At 41.1% G+C, this 18712-nt stretch overlaps 1 protein-coding gene across 3 annotated transcripts in view; it reads right to left on the reverse strand.

The window, feature by feature from the left end:
- Positions 1 to 18712, reverse strand: part of LOC147193658 (seizure protein 6-like) — a 76207-nt gene that overhangs the window by 26444 nt on the left and 31051 nt on the right. For all 3 annotated transcript variants that reach the window (XR_015103086.1, XM_086131307.1, XM_086131306.1), the window contains exons 2-3: positions 8403 to 9122; positions 7835 to 7956 (exon numbers count right to left, since the gene is read on the reverse strand). Coding sequence is in view for 2 of the 3 variants with exons in the window: in XM_086131307.1 (XP_085987433.1) it covers positions 7835 to 7956; positions 8403 to 9122 (842 nt within the window). In the remaining variant the exon portion in view is untranslated. The remainder of the gene's footprint in view (positions 1 to 7834; positions 7957 to 8402; positions 9123 to 18712) is intronic.

Raw genomic sequence — 18712 nt, forward strand, 5'->3', positions numbered from 1 at the left:
CAAGTAACAATCATAATCTATACAGAATTAATCTCTGGGCTCCAGTGCCTCGGGTTTGCGGACCAGACACTATTAGAGGTACCGAGAACTAAGCGGAGGCTCAGAGGGGATCGAGTCTTTTCTGTTGTTGGTCCCTTTCTCTGGAATGACCTCCCGCTGAACGTTCAGCAAGCCCCCTAGCTGCCAAACTCTTTACTCTCTGACTTTTGACTCGTGCTTTCTACTGTCTTCGTGATAAATTAATTTTTTGTTGTAAGAATTATTCTTGCTCCACGTACAGCACTTTGTATACAGTGGTGGTTGTTTTAAAGTACTCTATAAATGCAGTTGAGTTGAGTTGCGAGTGACCCCTTATTTTTATTATTATTATATATGATATTATAAAATTATAAAGTACATTTGACAAAAATAGTTGTATCCATCCATCCATCCATTATCGCCACAGTGCTGCAAGCCAAAATTTGATTTTCGAGCAATTTTCAGATGGACCGCTGCTCCAATGGGACAAAACAAGAGTACTACAGTTGCTCATGAAGTGTCAGCCATTTATTGAATAATGTGTGTGAGACTTTTGACATGTTTGCACTTGACAAAAGCCATACATTTCTTAACATTATTTTTATGATGGTTTTATATTTTTTACAATACAAAGTTTTTCTCTATTCAAAATATAATGTGCCATTTTTTGGCCGTTTTTTTTTTTTTGACGGATTTGAATGGATTAACGGCATTTCAATTTCCTGGAGAAAATGTATTTGAGATGGCAACACAGAACAAATCAAACACACAAGTCAAAGTACCACCGTTATACTGATATTTAATACTTCGGGACAACTACTTTTTTTAGAAATGCCAATGTGTATAATGTATGGACATTGTTTTTATGTCATAAAATCAATTGGTTGTTCTCTGCTAGTAATTTAGCTGTTCAATTTGAATCATACTCTGATACTATCTTGATAAAGTTTATTGATAATGTTAATGTAATTTATGACAATGCTGGCCACCAGACATTTTGTGCATGCAAGGCAAGTGCACTTTGCTCATGTAAATTGTGTCGTTCTGACTGCAACCAGCTTTTACAGATATTATATCATTAATGCAGTCTAATGCGGCTTTTACTTTGATTATAAGAGGTGGTCCGCAACTGTCTGCAAGACATTAGTTAAATGATCGGCATGTTGTAACATGAGGCGCGTGTGTACTCATGAAAAACACACTTCTCACTGTAATTGTGTCTTTGTAAGAAACAATATGTCTCACACGTGACACGTTATCTGTAAGTAAACACTCCGGATTAACTTTTCACAGAGGCTGCCTCATACCGATAATTTATTGCTGAAAACATCTGCTGTGGCTCCATCATGAACGTTTACAGTGACTCGCGTGAGCCATCGCTGATGCTGAAAGGAGGAGTATGTAATCAAACTCATCCCGCTATGTATGGAAATTAAATGACCCTGCTGCTGGGGGGTGGGGGATGATAAATCAACAGCTTCTAGACTCACCAGCTGTGGAGACCTCATTACGATGATGAAACCTACTGACCGATACACTGAAGCGTTCACGGAGGGTACCTGCCTCATCGCCCTCTATTTTACATCCTCATTTCCCCATCATGGAGTGAATAAGCTGCCTCCAGGTGGTGGTTTGTGTACGTCTTGATAAATTCATTCAAAAACAGGATCATTCCAGTGCTCAGTATGTGAAAAAACATTATCTCAATCCAACACTCTCCTCCATACGAATAAGCCAAGTCAATTTCCTGTGTTGCTGGCTGCCTAAAACAATGACTCCTTACCAACCAGGCAAAACCCGAGTGCCAATGAGAATACGCCTGAGCCTGTGGCTGAATTCATCAATAAATTGCTTGTTTTGACTCCTTTTCACATTTTTATTTATTCACCTGTGACAAAGACCCCTGACACCATAGTTATAGGATATTCTGAGCTTTTCTTACTTTCAGATGTTGACAAATTAGTACTACTTGCGCAGTTTTTTTCAACAAATAATCTTTCTTTTCTGTCTTTTTCCTTATGGATCATATCTGTTTTGTAATTCTGTCATATGGGGCAATTAGAAGATGTTATTTGCCTATTTGCTTAATGTTCTAGGTAGGTTTCAAGCAAACTAATCAGGTCTTGGGAGGATCGGTTCAACATACGGTAACGGTTCAACACTCTGCTCCTCCTGGTTGGGAGTGATACATTGAGTTAACAACCTTCTTGTGAAAACGGCAAGACAGAAGCCAACCTTGCATCAATCTTATCCACGAGATGAGCTTCTTACTTTCCAATAAACCGCCCCCACTTTATTCACTGCCTCTCAAGCCGTGACATTTGAGTTTATTTACAGCAGGGTGCACTTTTCCATAGCTTTCAATTCTTGCCTCGCGGATTACTTTTTGTGTTTTCAAGCATGCATCCTCACTCTCTTTTTTTTCCCTTTTTTTCTTTTCCACGGTGACACTATGTGTTTGAGAGAACACAACCGCTCTGCCAGGCATAGCCTTCTCCCTTTATGACAGCTTGATGGGTGCAGCGGCAATTAGTGTCACCTGAAAAGCATTCCTCTCAAGATGGCTGGGCCTCCTGAAAACTCATCGCAGCAAAGCCCTGACATCCTAAAAAGCTCATCAAGATCAAACCAGTCTTTATGCCCTGTCTCACTCCCGAAAGGCACAACATGAAGAAAGCATCCATCCCTCTACCATCCTATCTTCTTCCAAATTTGATTAGCGGAAGCAATCGTTACCTCTCTTGCAAAGTTTCAACTTCTAATGGACAAATCTATTGTTTACTCTCCAAGTCAAGTGAAGTCACGGCTTGTGTACTTTTCATCTGCGCATATCCTCCCTACCGGACTTCCGACACACCCACCAATGCGTAATCCGAGAATGAACACGGATACAACAAAGACGCGTGATTCATTGACAGCTGCGGTTGTCTCTCAAATTAGGGAAACTTGTGAATGTCAAAATTCGGGGGGAAAAAGATAAAGCACACTTTAAACTTGAAAGTACCTTAGAAAGTACCGGAAAGAGTCGGCCGCTCGGGGACGTGCACACCACTCTGGCTACCTCCACTTTTGACAGAATGCACATTTTCATCAGAATACTGTACATAGGACTCAGTGCATGTTTGGAGTTAAATTTAAAAAAGTGATTTTGCATGTTGTTATTTTGATCAGTGAACCCAAATTGTGGCTCGTGGGTCTGTAATCTAACTTTTAGTGTTGACAGCAGGCACCAACGCGTCGGTGAGTCGAAAGAAATATTCATTGTTGTCATGTTTGTGTGATGAAGGTACTTGTGGTGAATTAACACCAACAATAGAAAAGTCATTCTAATAAACTAATCGGTCATGTTCAACCAGGGTCAATGTCATGGTTGTTTTTATTTTCTTTGGAAAAAAAATACACTGAATTTAAAGTAAGAGTACTTGGAGGGATACGGCAATTCACCTGGATCTGCGAAGACACTGTGTCCAGTGTTGGTGCTGTTTATTAAAGTGACTATTGATTTGAATCAGAAGAGTGTGGTCACTGTCGTCGCATTGGCAAACAATGATTAAACCTTGAAAGAGTTAACTGTAAACATGCCCCAAGTCAATTGTTTGTTTAAAGACAATATGCTGATCCGCCTGTGTACATGATTTCCAATGGTCCACTGTATACTGAGCAGGGAGGACAAACTAGACTGAAATATAAGCGTGTCAGGGTGCTGGTTTCAGAAGCTAGTTTTCATGAATGGCACACTGTTAGCCACTAATTATGCTGTTGTTCAAAATTTTAATCGCTGATCGATGGTGTCACAAGGTGTCGGATGTTTCCACCTCTTTGTGTCAACCCGCTTCTTCCTTGACAATTGTGCCATGTTTCTGTAGCTAAAATTATTTCCAGTAAAGTACACAGTCACAGTTTTTGCATTCAGCAGAATGAGTGGCTCAATCCCGTGGCGTCTGCATGTGAATTGCCTTTTATCTTTTTTCTTTTTCACAATGGTAAACTTTAGTCGCATTTGGTCGGATCGCTTGATGATGGCAACTTTTTAACAACTGAGTTTGGGCTCTTAGTTTCCCAATTAAGTCTTTGGTTGTGGATATAAATCATACACCACAGGGCCATTATTTATTTGAATAAACAACATTGCATGTACAGTTTCATAGTCCAGAAAAAAAAGGGCATTAACACTCTTAATAAATAAATAAAGCATTTGAGAGCACCAATTACGTATTCAGAGGGGTTTTTTTTTCAAATGTGCTTTCTTTTCGCATTCAATGCAACTGCCGATCATTATGTAAAGGTGAAACTTGATGAAGGAAAAAAACTCGATCTTGAGTCATATTAATGTTCCGTAATATTCGAGTCACATGTGTTCATTAATGCATTGGTTGAAAGTGCTGAGTCAAAACAACATGCATGTTTGATGCTGATGGGCCAAGTAAAACTGGAGATTACATATATAATTCAAAGGCCAAAAAGAGCCAAGACTATTAAGGGTTGAAAGCTTTCCAGTAGAACTGATGCTGATTGAGGCATTGAAATAGACGGACAAATAGAAAAATGGTGTCATTAGTATGGAAATGGGAAATAAGAAAAGAACTGAAGAAGAAATGGGATTCACAGTATTGAACACAAAATCTATCCCCACCATCTTCTTGAATGCCCGCTGCCTTAAGCCTGTCAGAAAATGGAAACACTCCTCCAATCATGCTTTGTGGCAGTGGAAGAAATTGCCCGTCTGGGCTCCTAACCCTTTAAATGTATCAAACTCCCCGAGCCACCACAGAATTCATTCCTCTTTTCCCCGAGAATGCAGGCTTCAATGAAACAGGACTGGGAGGACAACATGGCCACAGTGATGTAAGGACCTTAAAACTCAGACAAGTGGATAATGTAATCAAGCAGAGGATACCGGAATGGAACAGATGACAAACAAATAGCTGAAAACCAGTCTATTGATGGGATTCATGTGCTGAAATTAGACGAGCTCCAAAACAGATTTGAAGAAATTTAATACCACTTTCATACTCTTGTAAACATCCATCTGTCCTTTTAAACTGCATTTCAAAAGTGATGGATTGCTGAAAAAGAGTCAGATATGGGCAATGCAAAAACAATACAGCATGAGATTTGTCAAAACATAAGTTTATTATAAGTCTAAATGACAGAAAATTGATTATTTAATTGACATGTAATTTACCTAATATACAGTGATCACTTATAATACAGTAATTATATTCATTCTTAGTGGTATCATCATTTTCATGTTCCTTTTTCATCTTTTTCCATCATTTTAAGATTAATTTAATGAGGCGTACCACAAAGATCTGTCATAAGACCACGCATTTTACTTACGCATTTACTAGCATACAGTATGTTGTAGCTAAAGCACTTAAACAACAACATGAATGTGAGTCAATATTGATGAAATTAAAAAAAAAGTTCTCTATTATCTTGCAGGCTAATTGCCAAAAGCTTCTTGCACCAAAAAAGCTTTTCTACTAATCCACCCTGATTCTAATTCCGCTCCAGTAAAATGTTGCCCAGTCCATCTAGTAAGAGTTGACGTCAGAATTATTTGGTGTTACATTGCAATCTTGCATTTGATGATAGCCTGTCTCCTGAGTTGTGCAGATTCCGCCCACGGAAATGAGTGGGGGTGCGGCGCGCCTGGGTCCTCCAGAGATAGTTGAGAGAAAATGGCAAATAAACTCATCAGGAAAGTGGAAGCAATCAATTTACTCGCTCCACCGACAGTTCATGGCATCGCTCTTTTCTCATTGGATGCTGTGATTAAACGGAGATTAGTATCACCGAAATGACTTCGCACAACATGATGAAAAGTGGAACTCTCGAAATGAGAGTAAAGAGCATTTAAATTGAGGTGCCTAATAGATCAATTTGTGTGTGTGGGGAGGGGGGGGGTGTACGGGGGGCGTTCAAATCCATTTTATGAAATAAAGGACAAGACCTAGATGTCTTACTTGTAATAGCATCAACAATTCCATGCACTTGTGAAAATGGTACAGATATCGAATTGCTCCAATGTTTTGGCCCTAAAACTAAGGAACGATGAGTACATTTGAAATCTGAGCCTGCCACGAGGATGCCAAGAGACTTGGATTGTCTTCAGGCAGAAGGAGATGACTGCTGATGAGTAGGTGAAACACATGCTTGCCTTCGATATGTCTCTCTTTTTCAAAGAAATGGAGACAGTGGCTTCACTTTCATCAGTTGTGTCATGGACTGGCCTATGAGGTTCAGCCTCACTAATCAGCTCATCAGTATGGTGGACGGAAGCTCCCTTTCTTGCGCTGATGATTTCCAAGAACCCAATGAATATTTTGCCAAACGCACGAAAAAATCTGCAAAGGTTCACAAGCTTATGACATCAAACGTTGTCAAGTCTTTGCTCGGGTACGCCTGTGTGGATGTGTGCAGGTAAAGGTCTCTGTGGTTCTCGCAAAAAATACTCTCTTCAGAAGGAGTATACTCAGTCAAGACTTATCTTGGCCCTCCAGAGGCAGGGAAACAAAGCTCACATATGGTTTCAAGTCTCCTGCGCTAAATTCGACGAGGAATTGCAAATGCCAGGCAACCACACAAACGCACACAGACACGTAAACACTGAAAATTAATTCTTATAACCTTTATAAAAAGACTTCCCATGCAAACATTCAACCTGAGACTGTCCCCGTCCTCCCACACACCCAAGCAATTTTCTGCCTGTCTACCTCCATCATCCCACACAAGAGCGGCAAATATTCTAAAAGCTAACACCAAATATGTCAGCTATTTACTAGATTAACCCCCTGCACCCTTATTTCACTTGAGAGTGTTTTATATAACCAACATTACCGCTTATTAAGCACATTACGAGCCAGAGTAGTCGGACATCATTTCTAATATGCCACAATATCAAGCCACCTGTAAATAAAAGGGGTCACTTGCAGTGGCCATGTGATAGTTATAATAATTAAATTGCCGTTTCTGTCCACCTTTAGGAGCCTTATGTAACGTTTTGTTGTGATATACCGGAGTTTTAAAAGCATACATAAATGCACAATTAGTGGGCTTGTTATTAAATTGTGGCAATAGGAAGTGAGTAATAAGATAAGATAAGATAAGAAAACCTATATTAGTCTCGCAATGGAGAAATTCCCAATTCACAGCAGCAAAGTTATGAAAGGAAGAAGTAGAAGAACAAAATATAGGAGCTGCTAGAAAGGCAGCCACTCTCGCGGTGCCATCTTTAAATCAAAATAAAATAAAATAACACAACACAACACAAAAGACACAGACAGTCGTGCAATCTTAATCACCTTTCCTGCATACACTGTTGTTTGAAGCAGTTATAGAGGAAAGAGGAGAGGATCAAAGTGTCCTTTCACCAGTGGATCGAAAATGTGCACACGTCTGCTACAAGCTAAGTTTTGAAAGGAAACACAAAGCTGTAGCGTCCATTGGCGAAAAGAGATTGGCTCACATCTCCTGTCCCACGTAATCCGCTTCAACTCCAAGCCGCGACTCCTATTCCACATCGGCGCTCTGCGCTGATGCTCCATTCTTGTCACTGTCGGATCCTCAAGCCTTGCATCCATTCAGGCGTAATGTTTAAATCGCAACATATTTATTCTTTTAGTTAGCTTGAAATATTAAAAAAAATTAAAAAACAATCTGGATGAAACCTGTTTGACCAGAGTCGTAGTCAGGGGCCGCAACCAGGGCCTACTACAAGGGTCAAAATATGTTTACACAACTCAATCCCTCAATGAAAACCTAGTGTTGTTTCAGATGCTCGAAACAATGACACGGGGTCTCGAACACTGACCTGAACCTCGACGCCATACCCCAGGTAGACGGTAATCAAGTAGTTGCACTCCATTGCGGTGTCAAGCTGCTGCAGGATTTCAATGTTGCCCTCGGGGTCGGTGAAATTTAGGCCGCACGGCTCTGCGGGAGACAGCGAAAAGACGTGTGATTCCCTTTTCCTTCAGTCCACTGACTCTTACTGACAGCCCACCTGTGTCCCCGTGGCCGTGTAACCCTCAAACTATCTCTGCGGATTGCTTCTCCTGCTACACGATGGACAGGCAGGACAAATCAGATTGTCTTTGACGCATGAGCAACTCTGTTATTCCTCGCGGAAAGGATGAAAAGCTGTGCGCAGCATGCAAGGTGAGCGGAACGGAAGCAGAAATCTGCCGTTTAATTTTCTTCCCCTCGAAAGATGTGTGTGTCAAATCCTCACAGGGAGATACTCCAAACTTTGAGTTTCCTCTGGGGTTTAGGTTATTGTGATGCGGCTCATACTTATTTCACAGTCATTTGAACAACCTTCTGTTTCCCACACACTAATTTATGGAAGGAGGAGGCGACGCGATTGGGAACATACTCACCGGATGTTTGCACTGTGGTGATAGTTGTCGTCGTGATCACAGAGGTTGACGCGGAAGCAGCCTCTGTATGGGATGATGGAGTTTGGTTCGGGCGGGACTGATTGCTTTTGTCTTTCGGCGTTTCTTTGGCTCGCCCTTTCTCCATCCTCATCGTGAAGGATGCCAGGTTCGTTTCGGCGGAAAAAGGAGGGTGATCTCGCTGCGATGATACGGAAGCAGCTCGGGTGTCGTTGTTATTTGGTGTGACTTGCGTTGTGAGGGAGTGTGCGGTTTGCTCCGACTTGTCGCCTTCCTTTTTTTCCTCGGAAGACTTCTGCAGAAGAGGCATCAGAGGTCTGGGTGTTGTCGGGGAGAATGTGGTAAGCGGCGAGGTGGCAGCTGCCGTTGCAGTCGAGGCCATGTCTGAGAAAGCTGGAGCATCCTCGTGGGGAACCACTTGAGTGACGGGGTGCAATACATCCGAGGTGGACGCGGAGCCTGGTCTGGTGGGATATGAGCCATCGCTCCTGAAAAAGTGCTGATCTCCCTCAAAGTCCCTCATGAGGAGGTGCTCATGAAGCATCAAGCCTTTAAGGACCGGCCGGTGGTCTGGGCTGTTCATCGGCAAGGCCGTGGTAACCCAGTGAACTTCACTCTCTGTGTCGGCAGTTGAGGGGTATGTGATGTGACCCCTGTTCAAAGCTAGAGTCCTCCACCTGGTGCCATCACTCTCATTTGGACCTAAGAGAAAAGAGAACAATTTCACATTGGGGGGTGGGGGGGGGCAAATATTCAAAGAACAGATTTGCATCCAGATATATGGATCAGCCTACTGCAATACAACATTCAAACCATAATCTCAGATCTGCCTCATATTTCTCCTTCAGGTTGGCAGTAGCTGTGTTAGATATCTCAGTACAACGACATCATCCCAGCGCCACAGTGTAACCAACCCATGAATCAAGTAGGATGTGACACGGTCAAGAAAGGAACACAATGGAGGACATTAGTTTTGTTCTTTCTTTTTGTCATAGCTGCTGCATTAGAGGAGACAAGCTTTGTCTGGGAAAAAAAAGGCAAGTTTCGCCTTCCTCCCACTCCCTTCCCCATTGTGCCACCGAAGTGACGCATGGCTGTTGATATTCAAACATCCTTTTGGTTGCCTCACAACCGTGTGACATGACGAGGAAATATTTGTGAAATTCGGGCTGCTCCACATTGCTGCATGCATCTGCTAGCTAGATATTCAGCCTCATTGAAAATGTCAACGGTGGAAATTTTTGAATGTATCACAGATGTTGGAAAGTGGAATTGAGATGAAGAAAGTAAAAACACAGCACACTAGTTTACTGTTGTATAGCTTAGTGTCTGAATTGGGGATGAAAACATCACAGCAATGACAATTTTTTCAATTAATTAAACACCAACCTCCAAACGATGCAGCCAAATAATCTCCAATTAAAATACTTTGATAAATAACGGGAGTTATATTTCACGGGCATGAAGTAAACAACGCAAGCCTGGCAGGATTATTGGTGCACTTTTGACCTACATCTGTTAAGGTGACAGCTGAAATTTGTGTACAGTGTAATCACCAACTGTTAAGTGGCAGCTCATGCCACATAATTAAAATTGTGTGTCCTCAAGTGTCTTCCCCCCTCCACACACACAACACACACACACTATTTGCCTGAGGAGTTCTGACAAATGGATTTTTGGAGTCGCCAAAGCCTGCGAAAATATACATGCCTTCAGAATCTTCGATAGGCACAAACCAGTAATTATCTGAATATTAAAACAAAAATTGAAAGTTTAAATGGGTTTTAATAGCTGCTTGTTATTTCACGTCACACATAGTGGCAGGATTTCAATTTACTTCTTCCAACGTGAAGAGCAAATATAATGTGCTTAAAGTGAAGCTGCGGGAAGTATAATTTCATGTGAAAATATGACAAATGAATCCGGAGGTCACTTTAACATCAGTACAATTCGGATGCACGCTCGCATTAAAATGGCATTTGCTTTTCCAGAACGGGAAATAGATACTCGGATATGTCAGCAACCAAGTAAGCAAATATTTGCTCTGGAAATATAACTGGCACATTATTGATGTTTCACAGGCTCCCAAAATAGACTGTGCATTGAAACGCCACACAGGGCATATACCTTAACTAAAACAAAACGGACTATTAAAATGGCTCCGATCGGCAGCCGGAACTTGAATGAATACAGTCATGTTACAGTTTGATGACTTCATGCAAAAGTATAGCAACATCCAGAAGAAAAACTTCTGATTGTTATTGTCCTGATTCTTGTCTGTGGCTCCTCTCGGAGTCAAAATCTCAGTGTGTTAAGCTTTTTGACCATCCAGCTGGCTCCCAGCAGTCAGAATATCGAGTGGTGTGGAAAGATGGAGTGGGGAACTAGGTTAAAGCTGAGTTTCTCACACAAAGATCAATACAAAATCAATGTGTACAGGTTGGAGACCCCACCGTGGTGATTACTGTGCTACCACAATGTTCTCTGAAATCTAATTGGATGTTCGCTGTAGAAGTTTCACTTGGTAAGAGTTGAAATCTTGTTTTCTTCTTTTTTTTTTGTTTTTACTTTTAACCCTCAAAAATGCTTGATTCCGATCGTCGTCGGCATTGCTTCAATAACTGTTATATAAGTTTTTAGCAGTACATTGGGCTGGGTTCACTCTGGACTGTTTACCATCCAATCACGGGATATGTTTAAAAGCTTAGCCAGTGTCCGGAAGACATCTTTTGGTCCCCTTTTTGTCCTGTGCTTAAAATGAACCTGTTTTCTTGTCTCCACTCACAATTTATCGGTTAGAAACACTTTTTATGAGTAGGTTTTATTATACTATATACCCCCTCGGCCCTTGTGAGGATAAGTGGGTCAGAAAATGGATGGATGGATGGTTTATACTATATCCTGAGATCAGCGAAAAACTATTTGCACAATGATTCCTCTGAATACGGGCCTCGTGTTTTTTTTGTTCGTCTTTGCCTAAATTAACTCGCCTCTTGTTTCCTGAACCTAATGTTGTGGACATGCTGTGAGTCTGGTAGCTCATCAGTGCAAGTTTATGGAATACCAAATATTTGTTTGTTTGTTTTTTTGTTATTTGAAAGCACAAACTTCCATTCCAATTACTACTTGGCCACTGTGATTTTGGCAAACACAACCGAGCTCGACTCTGGATTCAAAATCACAGAAGGGGCCCCTCCGTCACCCGGTTCAATCCGTAGATGGAACATCTCACTCTACTGGCAGCCAATTTAAATTCATTGCGCTTGAAGGACTCCAATCAAGTGGAGATGTACTGTCAAATGCCGGTTTAAGCGTTGGGAGTGTCAGAACAAGGTGATCTTCATGGGCTCTGTCAGCTTCACAAGATGGGCGTATCGCCATCATATTTAACGATCCAGCGATCAATGACTAACCCCCCCCCCCCCCCCCCAAAGAGATGATTGATATATTCTTTTGGGTAACTTAGATTAAAACGACATGTTTTTAACCGCTCGTGTTCCAGAATGTGACGCCACTGAAGCCTCTGCATAAGTGCCCCGGCGGTGTTGAGGATGATGTAAACTCACAGGGCGTGCACTCATTTACTGCGGCAGGGATTCTAATGGCGCAAAAGTAGATGCCCGCGAGCCGAAATGCTTAAGAGGTTATGTGTGTAACTGCATTAAGTCGCATGACACGGAGGCTTGTTAATTAGAGCGTATTCATAAATTAAAGTTGGTGTGTGCCATGACAGAATGAGATTACAGTTCTCGCGCTGGTTCGTGTTCCTATTCAGACGCGTGGCACAAATACACCAAGATGCAATTTGCTGTCCGTGGGGGAATGTAGGTGTAAAAGGAAGCTTTTCATTTTGAATTCACGTGTACTTTTAATTGGGTCGCATGAGTAGATCGAGGATTTAAGGAGTGAGAAGAATTAAGGTTTGATAAGACAGTGAATGGAAATGATCATGTTTAAGTCTTTCTGATGTCTGGTGATTTGGTGAGTTCTGATTCCTTTCCAAAGCGTCCTGACTAAATCATTTAAATTAAATGTTTCATTTAGTTTGACATTTAAAAAAAAAAAGTTTTATATTAGACGAGGAAAATATGCCATCTCTCCCTGCCTCTGTAATGCATGCGGCAAAATACAGCTGAATGGAGGAAACATCTTTCAATTATTAAAATTAATATCGTCAGTAAAACTAGGCACTAAATTCTGTTCAAAAAAACTAAAAATGTGTGTGTGTGTGTGTTTTTTTAAGCAACATTGTGTTGTGCTTCTGCACAACAAAAAAATCTCGAAAGAGACAATGACTACCAGCAAGGTCATACAATCTTAAATATGTTTGCTTTACCGTACACAGCCTAAACTGGTAGCATGACACCTTTATCCGGACTTAAATAAAATTAATAATAAAAATGAGTTCAGTGACTTTGACAAGCATGACATGTTTGGCAGGGGGTAAAAATGGGGGGGGGGGGCAGATGCCGCAACAAGGGCTTTGAAAGTGCTACATTTTTCTGTAACCATTTAGGACTCGAGATTATTGCTTCAAGAGCGCTTATTAGACAACACGTTGGAATCACAATGAGCCCATCCACATCAGTCAAAAAGATTCTGGGCTCAGACCGTCCTGTTCTACCTCCACTCGCATGGCTTTTCTTTGCATTGCACCCAGATTCCAAAAACATGTGAAGGTAAATTAAAGGCTCCAAATTGCCCATAAATGTGAATGTGAGCGCGACTGGTTGTTTGTCGATATGTGCCCTGCGACTGAACGGCCGACCCTATCATTCATGGATGACCTTATCGTGAAAAAAACTCGTACATTCTCAATGCCCTTCATACCGGAAGCTGTGACTTTGTTTGGATACATTTCTGTATCCATGACAATCTGGCTGGCGGTCTTTGCCAACTGCGGAGACAGAGTGAGCAATCACAAGGGACTCCTCCTTAAGATGGCAAGAGACAAGCTTCTCTCTTCAGTTGCATATCAATGGAGTCATCAGAGAACTCTCAGTGCATGGAGAGCGCGTTAATAAGATGGGACAAGCAACACTTGAGGCGGGCTGCTGATTGACATCAATCTCCTTTATATCCAGGGGCTTTATTTCCTTATTTTTACGCAGAGACTCTTGACAAGCAAATCAATCGACAGCTTCCATTGGGCTCGCACGCGCATCTTTCAGAACCGGCAGCGCGACTCCCTGGTTCCTCAGTGGAGGTTTACGTCGGGAAATGAAAATGGCCTCACTTTGACACGTGCTCCATACCTGTAGCATTTGTTTGGACTACCGTGATCAGGAAAAGACGACGGGACATAATGAGCTGGATCTGATAAATGATTCCATTAGTCGACTTAATGAATTGATAATTTAATTAGGTTTCTGGGTGTCACAGGTGCACGGAGGTGGGAATAAATAGTGTCGGGAGGAAAACGTACAAAATTCAATTAAGTGAGTGCTAGCTGGGAGAACAAGCTCGATTTTTATTTTTCATTAAAAAAAATCAAGAAAAGAAGAAAAAAAATCTACTTATAAGTGAAGGATATTTAAAATGTGGCTCAGCCCAGGCGACTGAACATAATCTGATTTTAAAAGGGTCATTGATAATCCGTGTACCTGATAGACTTTCAATGTAGCAGGCTGATGATTTTTGAAAATAGCATCATAAGTTGGACCCTTTTTCTCCTTTTGCCCTTTGACTTCATTGAGCGGAACCGTCATTTATCATTTATTATGCTCCGGTTCAATGAACTTCATCCTTCGGGCTCCAAACAAACTATGGCTTAATAGAAGCTCATAAGGACTGACCTTTGACTAAAAGCGGAACAAAAACAGATCCACTTGGTAGTCCTGTTTGCATGAGACAAACCGTAGTGCAACAAAATGTAAATGGGCCATTCAACATGCACACTGCAGCAAGGAAGCTTCAATGTCGGTTTGAATGATGTTGAATTGCGAATATTGCAATTCCATTCAATTTCTTTCATGCATATTTAGCTTATCTTTATCAAGCACAAGTGAACCAATGAGAGTACATCGTGTTGCTTTGTGTTAGTAACCCACGTCTTTCATGGAAGAATCATTATTGTAATTCAATTTACCAATGCTGCGCTTCTGAGAATATACTGGGAGAAAATGTCTCTGACACACTTCATTTCCTTCCATTATTGAAATTTATCTTTTCATTTTATTCTCATTTACTCCATGCTGGAGTCAATTAAGAAGTGAGCCCGGGGTGAAACAGAAATCACAATTTGATAATGGATTAAGGTAATGTGATACATTTAAAATCCCAGATGTTTTGAAGTAACACAACATACGATTATTTACCATTTTATATTCAAGGTCTCCATAATTTCTTGTACTGCTCTTGCAGGGTATTTATGGATGTAGGAAATGCAAAAATATGCGATGTTAGTGTCACACATGATGCCAGCATTTCAACCTGTACTTCCAACTGCAAAACACACACGCACACTCACAAACGCATTTATAGTTATTTCATAGAACTATCACAGAGATGTGGCATATATTCAATGGGGTTCTCTCAGTGAAATAATTAAAATCCTTTTTGGTTCACAAATACAGAGTGAGAGTGAAAGTAAAGATGTTGGAGAGAGAGAGGAATTGATCTGCCGTCTTGTGGCAAGCTTAGCTTCACAGAAAAAAAAAGGACAATGAAGTCATGGGCTGATGATATCATTATTTTACCAATGAAAAGACCCCACAGGCTACAGCACAGATCACAGTCATCAAACAGCATTTAGGATTGCTGAAAAAAAAAAATCATTGGCACCCCACTCTCCAGGCTTGAGGACTTGTGCGCTGCAAGAACCAATTAAGACGAGGGCAGGGAAAATTCTCTGACCCTCCATATCCTGGTCACCACCTTTTCCAACTTCTTCCCTCAGGTCGGCGTTAACGAACGAGGCGCACTAAAACCAGCAGACATTCCAATCGCTTTTTCCTTCTTGCCATTAACTTCAATAGTTGACTCAAAATTCCACAGTGGCATTTCGCAAATGTTTGCCAATTTTGCACATCCGCACATCCCTGTGTGACAGTAATAGAATATCGATTATTGTAGCTTCAGCTCTCAACATATTTGTATAACTGTTATGACAATAGTCCACACCACTCGCAATTTTAAAGTTCTCTTTGCATCATTGCACATCTGTTGTTGTCCCATAATGACTGCGCGACTGGTTACTTTAAATTGTGCGACAATTCTCTTCATCAACTGTCATTGTATCGTAATTATTGTTCCGCTGCTCACTTTATTTTTGCTTGATGACTCTTCGCATCATTTGCACAGCTAGAATTGTTTGGTACAACGGTACTCATCGGACCCTTACATGGTGTAAATTTTATCTGTATTTATGTGTTAGATCTGAAATGTTGTTTTTGTTGTAGATGCCTTTTACTGCAATGCTAGTTTGGCTCAAATTACCAGGGATAAATTGGGAGTAAAATTAAGGGCAGACATTTATATGTGCTGATTATGTGTAATTTTGAAATGGTTTTTGTTTGTTTTGGCAGCGGGGTGTCAGAGGGCAGATTCAGGTGAGTGCCCGTGCGCTCAAGTCTGAAAGCATAAACCCTGTAAAGCAGAACACAAGCCGCCCATGGGGAGGCGCGGGGATACAAATAATAACGCTGACAGTGATATATGACGCTGCTCCCTGTGGCATTCTGACGCATACATGCATTTGTTTTTGAGTGGAGAAGGCACTATAGTCTTGATTAAAACATGTATTTTTCTCCATGCCTAGTCAAGTCAAACGTGCCGTCTATTCATTTTGTTGATATATACATTGATTGATGAAACAGGCTCATCCCCTTTGTTGGAACATAGCCACAACGATAAGACTAGCTGAACATTAAATCACGATTAGGATGATACGCTGAGGAAAACTGTGTTCAAAATAATAATTTTATAACTAATACTATTACTACTACAACTACTACTAATAATAATGATCAAGGTTCAACTCTCGAAACGTCAACTGTATACATCCCAAACATCAAAAGTATATAACTAAGCTCCACAGTGAAAGTTTGCATTTAGTTAGCAAAGCAAATGTAGCATCTTTGTAAGCTCTCTCCTTTCCTACAACAAGTCATTTGAGATATTTTGTCATGATTCTGTTTGTGACCAACAGGTGGCACTGGAGGGCTCCCCCCTGCAGCTGCACACCTGTTGTTCGTAATGTAATTAGTACTATAAAAGGACTCCCGCCCGACCACTCCTTCTCAGGTCATTGTGTTTGCTTCTGTCAGGTTTGTTTCAGTCATGTTTTGGTCACTGTTATGTAGCTTCAGTCATGTGTTTTTGTTTGATACTTTGGAATGTGTTTGTTTTGGATTCAGTTTTCTCTGTGTTTTAATACAATTGGTCAAGTACACCCTGCTCCTCCTTCTTGCCTGCTTTTTTGGGGTCCACCACCACCTCGCAACATGACATATTTGTCCCTCCGGAGTCACTTGTGCATATCAAGTCGATGCCGAAAACTGCAGTTGCAGCTCTTGAGGACAATAAACAGCTTAACGTGTTTTAAACATACAAAATAAGACACAGTTGCATATTCCATCACATTCTGGCAATGGGCCCGCAAAATAACTTTACATCATGGACATGCAGATTATATTATGCAGAAATAATTTCCCTTGTGGTGACCGATGGGATACCATCTGGGATCAACTAAAAGTAAACAGGCGATATCTCATCAAATCATATTCAGGAGATGAAAAACAAAGTGTGATCCTCTTGCTCATCTTTTGCTTTTTTTATTTTTATTTTTTGCATCTCCACATTCCCGCTCGAGTTCTTTCTAGACAGCAGGTGGTCACAACACCCACACGACACTCACTCTCGTAATCACTGCTCAAGACTAATTGTTAATAATCACATCGGTATTTAAATCTTTTTGACAGGCAAGCGGTGTACATGTTGGAAGAATATGTTTAAAGAGATTTCAAAAGGAAAACTGCATTTCTCTCATTCAGAATGTTGCAGGAATTGCATTTCAGAAACAGTGCATGTACACAGTGGCAAAGGTGTCAAAGTGATTTAACATGATAAGAGCTAACCAGGCAGGTACACCAAAATTAGAGTGCATAGTGCCGTATAAATGACACACATGCCAGAAATGTGTCCAGCAGATGATTTTTGAATTCGTTGTTTTTCAGGAAAACCTCCTATGACACGTTGTTGCACTGCCTTCAGTAAAAGTTGCACACACCAAGACTCTTCCCTCAGTTTACATCACGCAATTTAAAACATTACGATGTCAACTTATGATAATTAAAAAAGCTTATCAGCATTTCTCATTTCGCTTCTGGCCGTTTTTCCCCAAACATGACCCAAAAACTTCTGTTTTCAAAGTAATGCGGCCTGACAGCCGCAGTATCATGCATGAAGCGGGGCTGAATAATTCAATGTGTTTTTCAAAAGGACAAAAGACGAAGGGAGAGTGACAACTTGTCAGCGGGTAATAAACTGGGGAATGAATAAGAGATGAAGAAACTCTGCCATCAGATGTTGTTAACCGTGCACATCCACACCTTGGCATTCAAAGTACGTGTTGATTTGACAAAAAGCACAATTATGCATGTTAAAATGTTAACACCACAGCGACAAACAGATCCCGCATGAGGGAATAGGACATAAGACTGAGGAAGTTCAAAATGCGGTCACGGAGATAGGCAAGGTAAAAAAAAGAAAGATATTTAATGGCCACTAACATTGTCCGCTTATGCCTTTGGGCACTATGTGACTCATTTCGGCTCCTGTCAAAGTGAACTCTGACCATGTGCGTCCAAAATGGCAGCCACGCTGAAGGGGAGTTACACGGACGAGTGAGAGGGTGCAAAGCGTAACCAGGAGCAACCGGCAGCCACGTTCTGCTATGATTTGACACTTTATGGTCAGTGCATTTATCACAAATGTCAGCCTTTATCACCGCTCGCTTCTATCACATGTAGGGTGTGCATACACAATGTGGGGTACGCGGCACACGGATGGATCAAGTTGTCAAGCCTTTTTACTTCGCATCTTGATACTGCCAATGCAGCAGTTACTAGTATGATCGCAAAGTAAATCTAAATGTAGGCTATGGAGGTTTTGCACTTCTTCAAGAATTTCACAACTCAGCTTTTTGGAAAGCGTGCAACGTCATTCCATCGCTTTGTGACCAAAATATTTTGTTTTAAATGAGTATCATTTTCATGAGTTCCATTTCTATTCACTTCAAGCTTCATCCATGTACCGTATTTTCCGCACTAAAAGGCGCACCTAAAAGCCTT

The sequence above is a fragment of the Hippocampus guttulatus genome, chromosome 15 (assembly GCF_054856545.1).
Source record: "Hippocampus guttulatus isolate MCC_2025c chromosome 15, RoL_Hgut_1.0, whole genome shotgun sequence".
NCBI lineage: Eukaryota > Metazoa > Chordata > Actinopteri > Syngnathiformes > Syngnathidae > Hippocampus > Hippocampus guttulatus.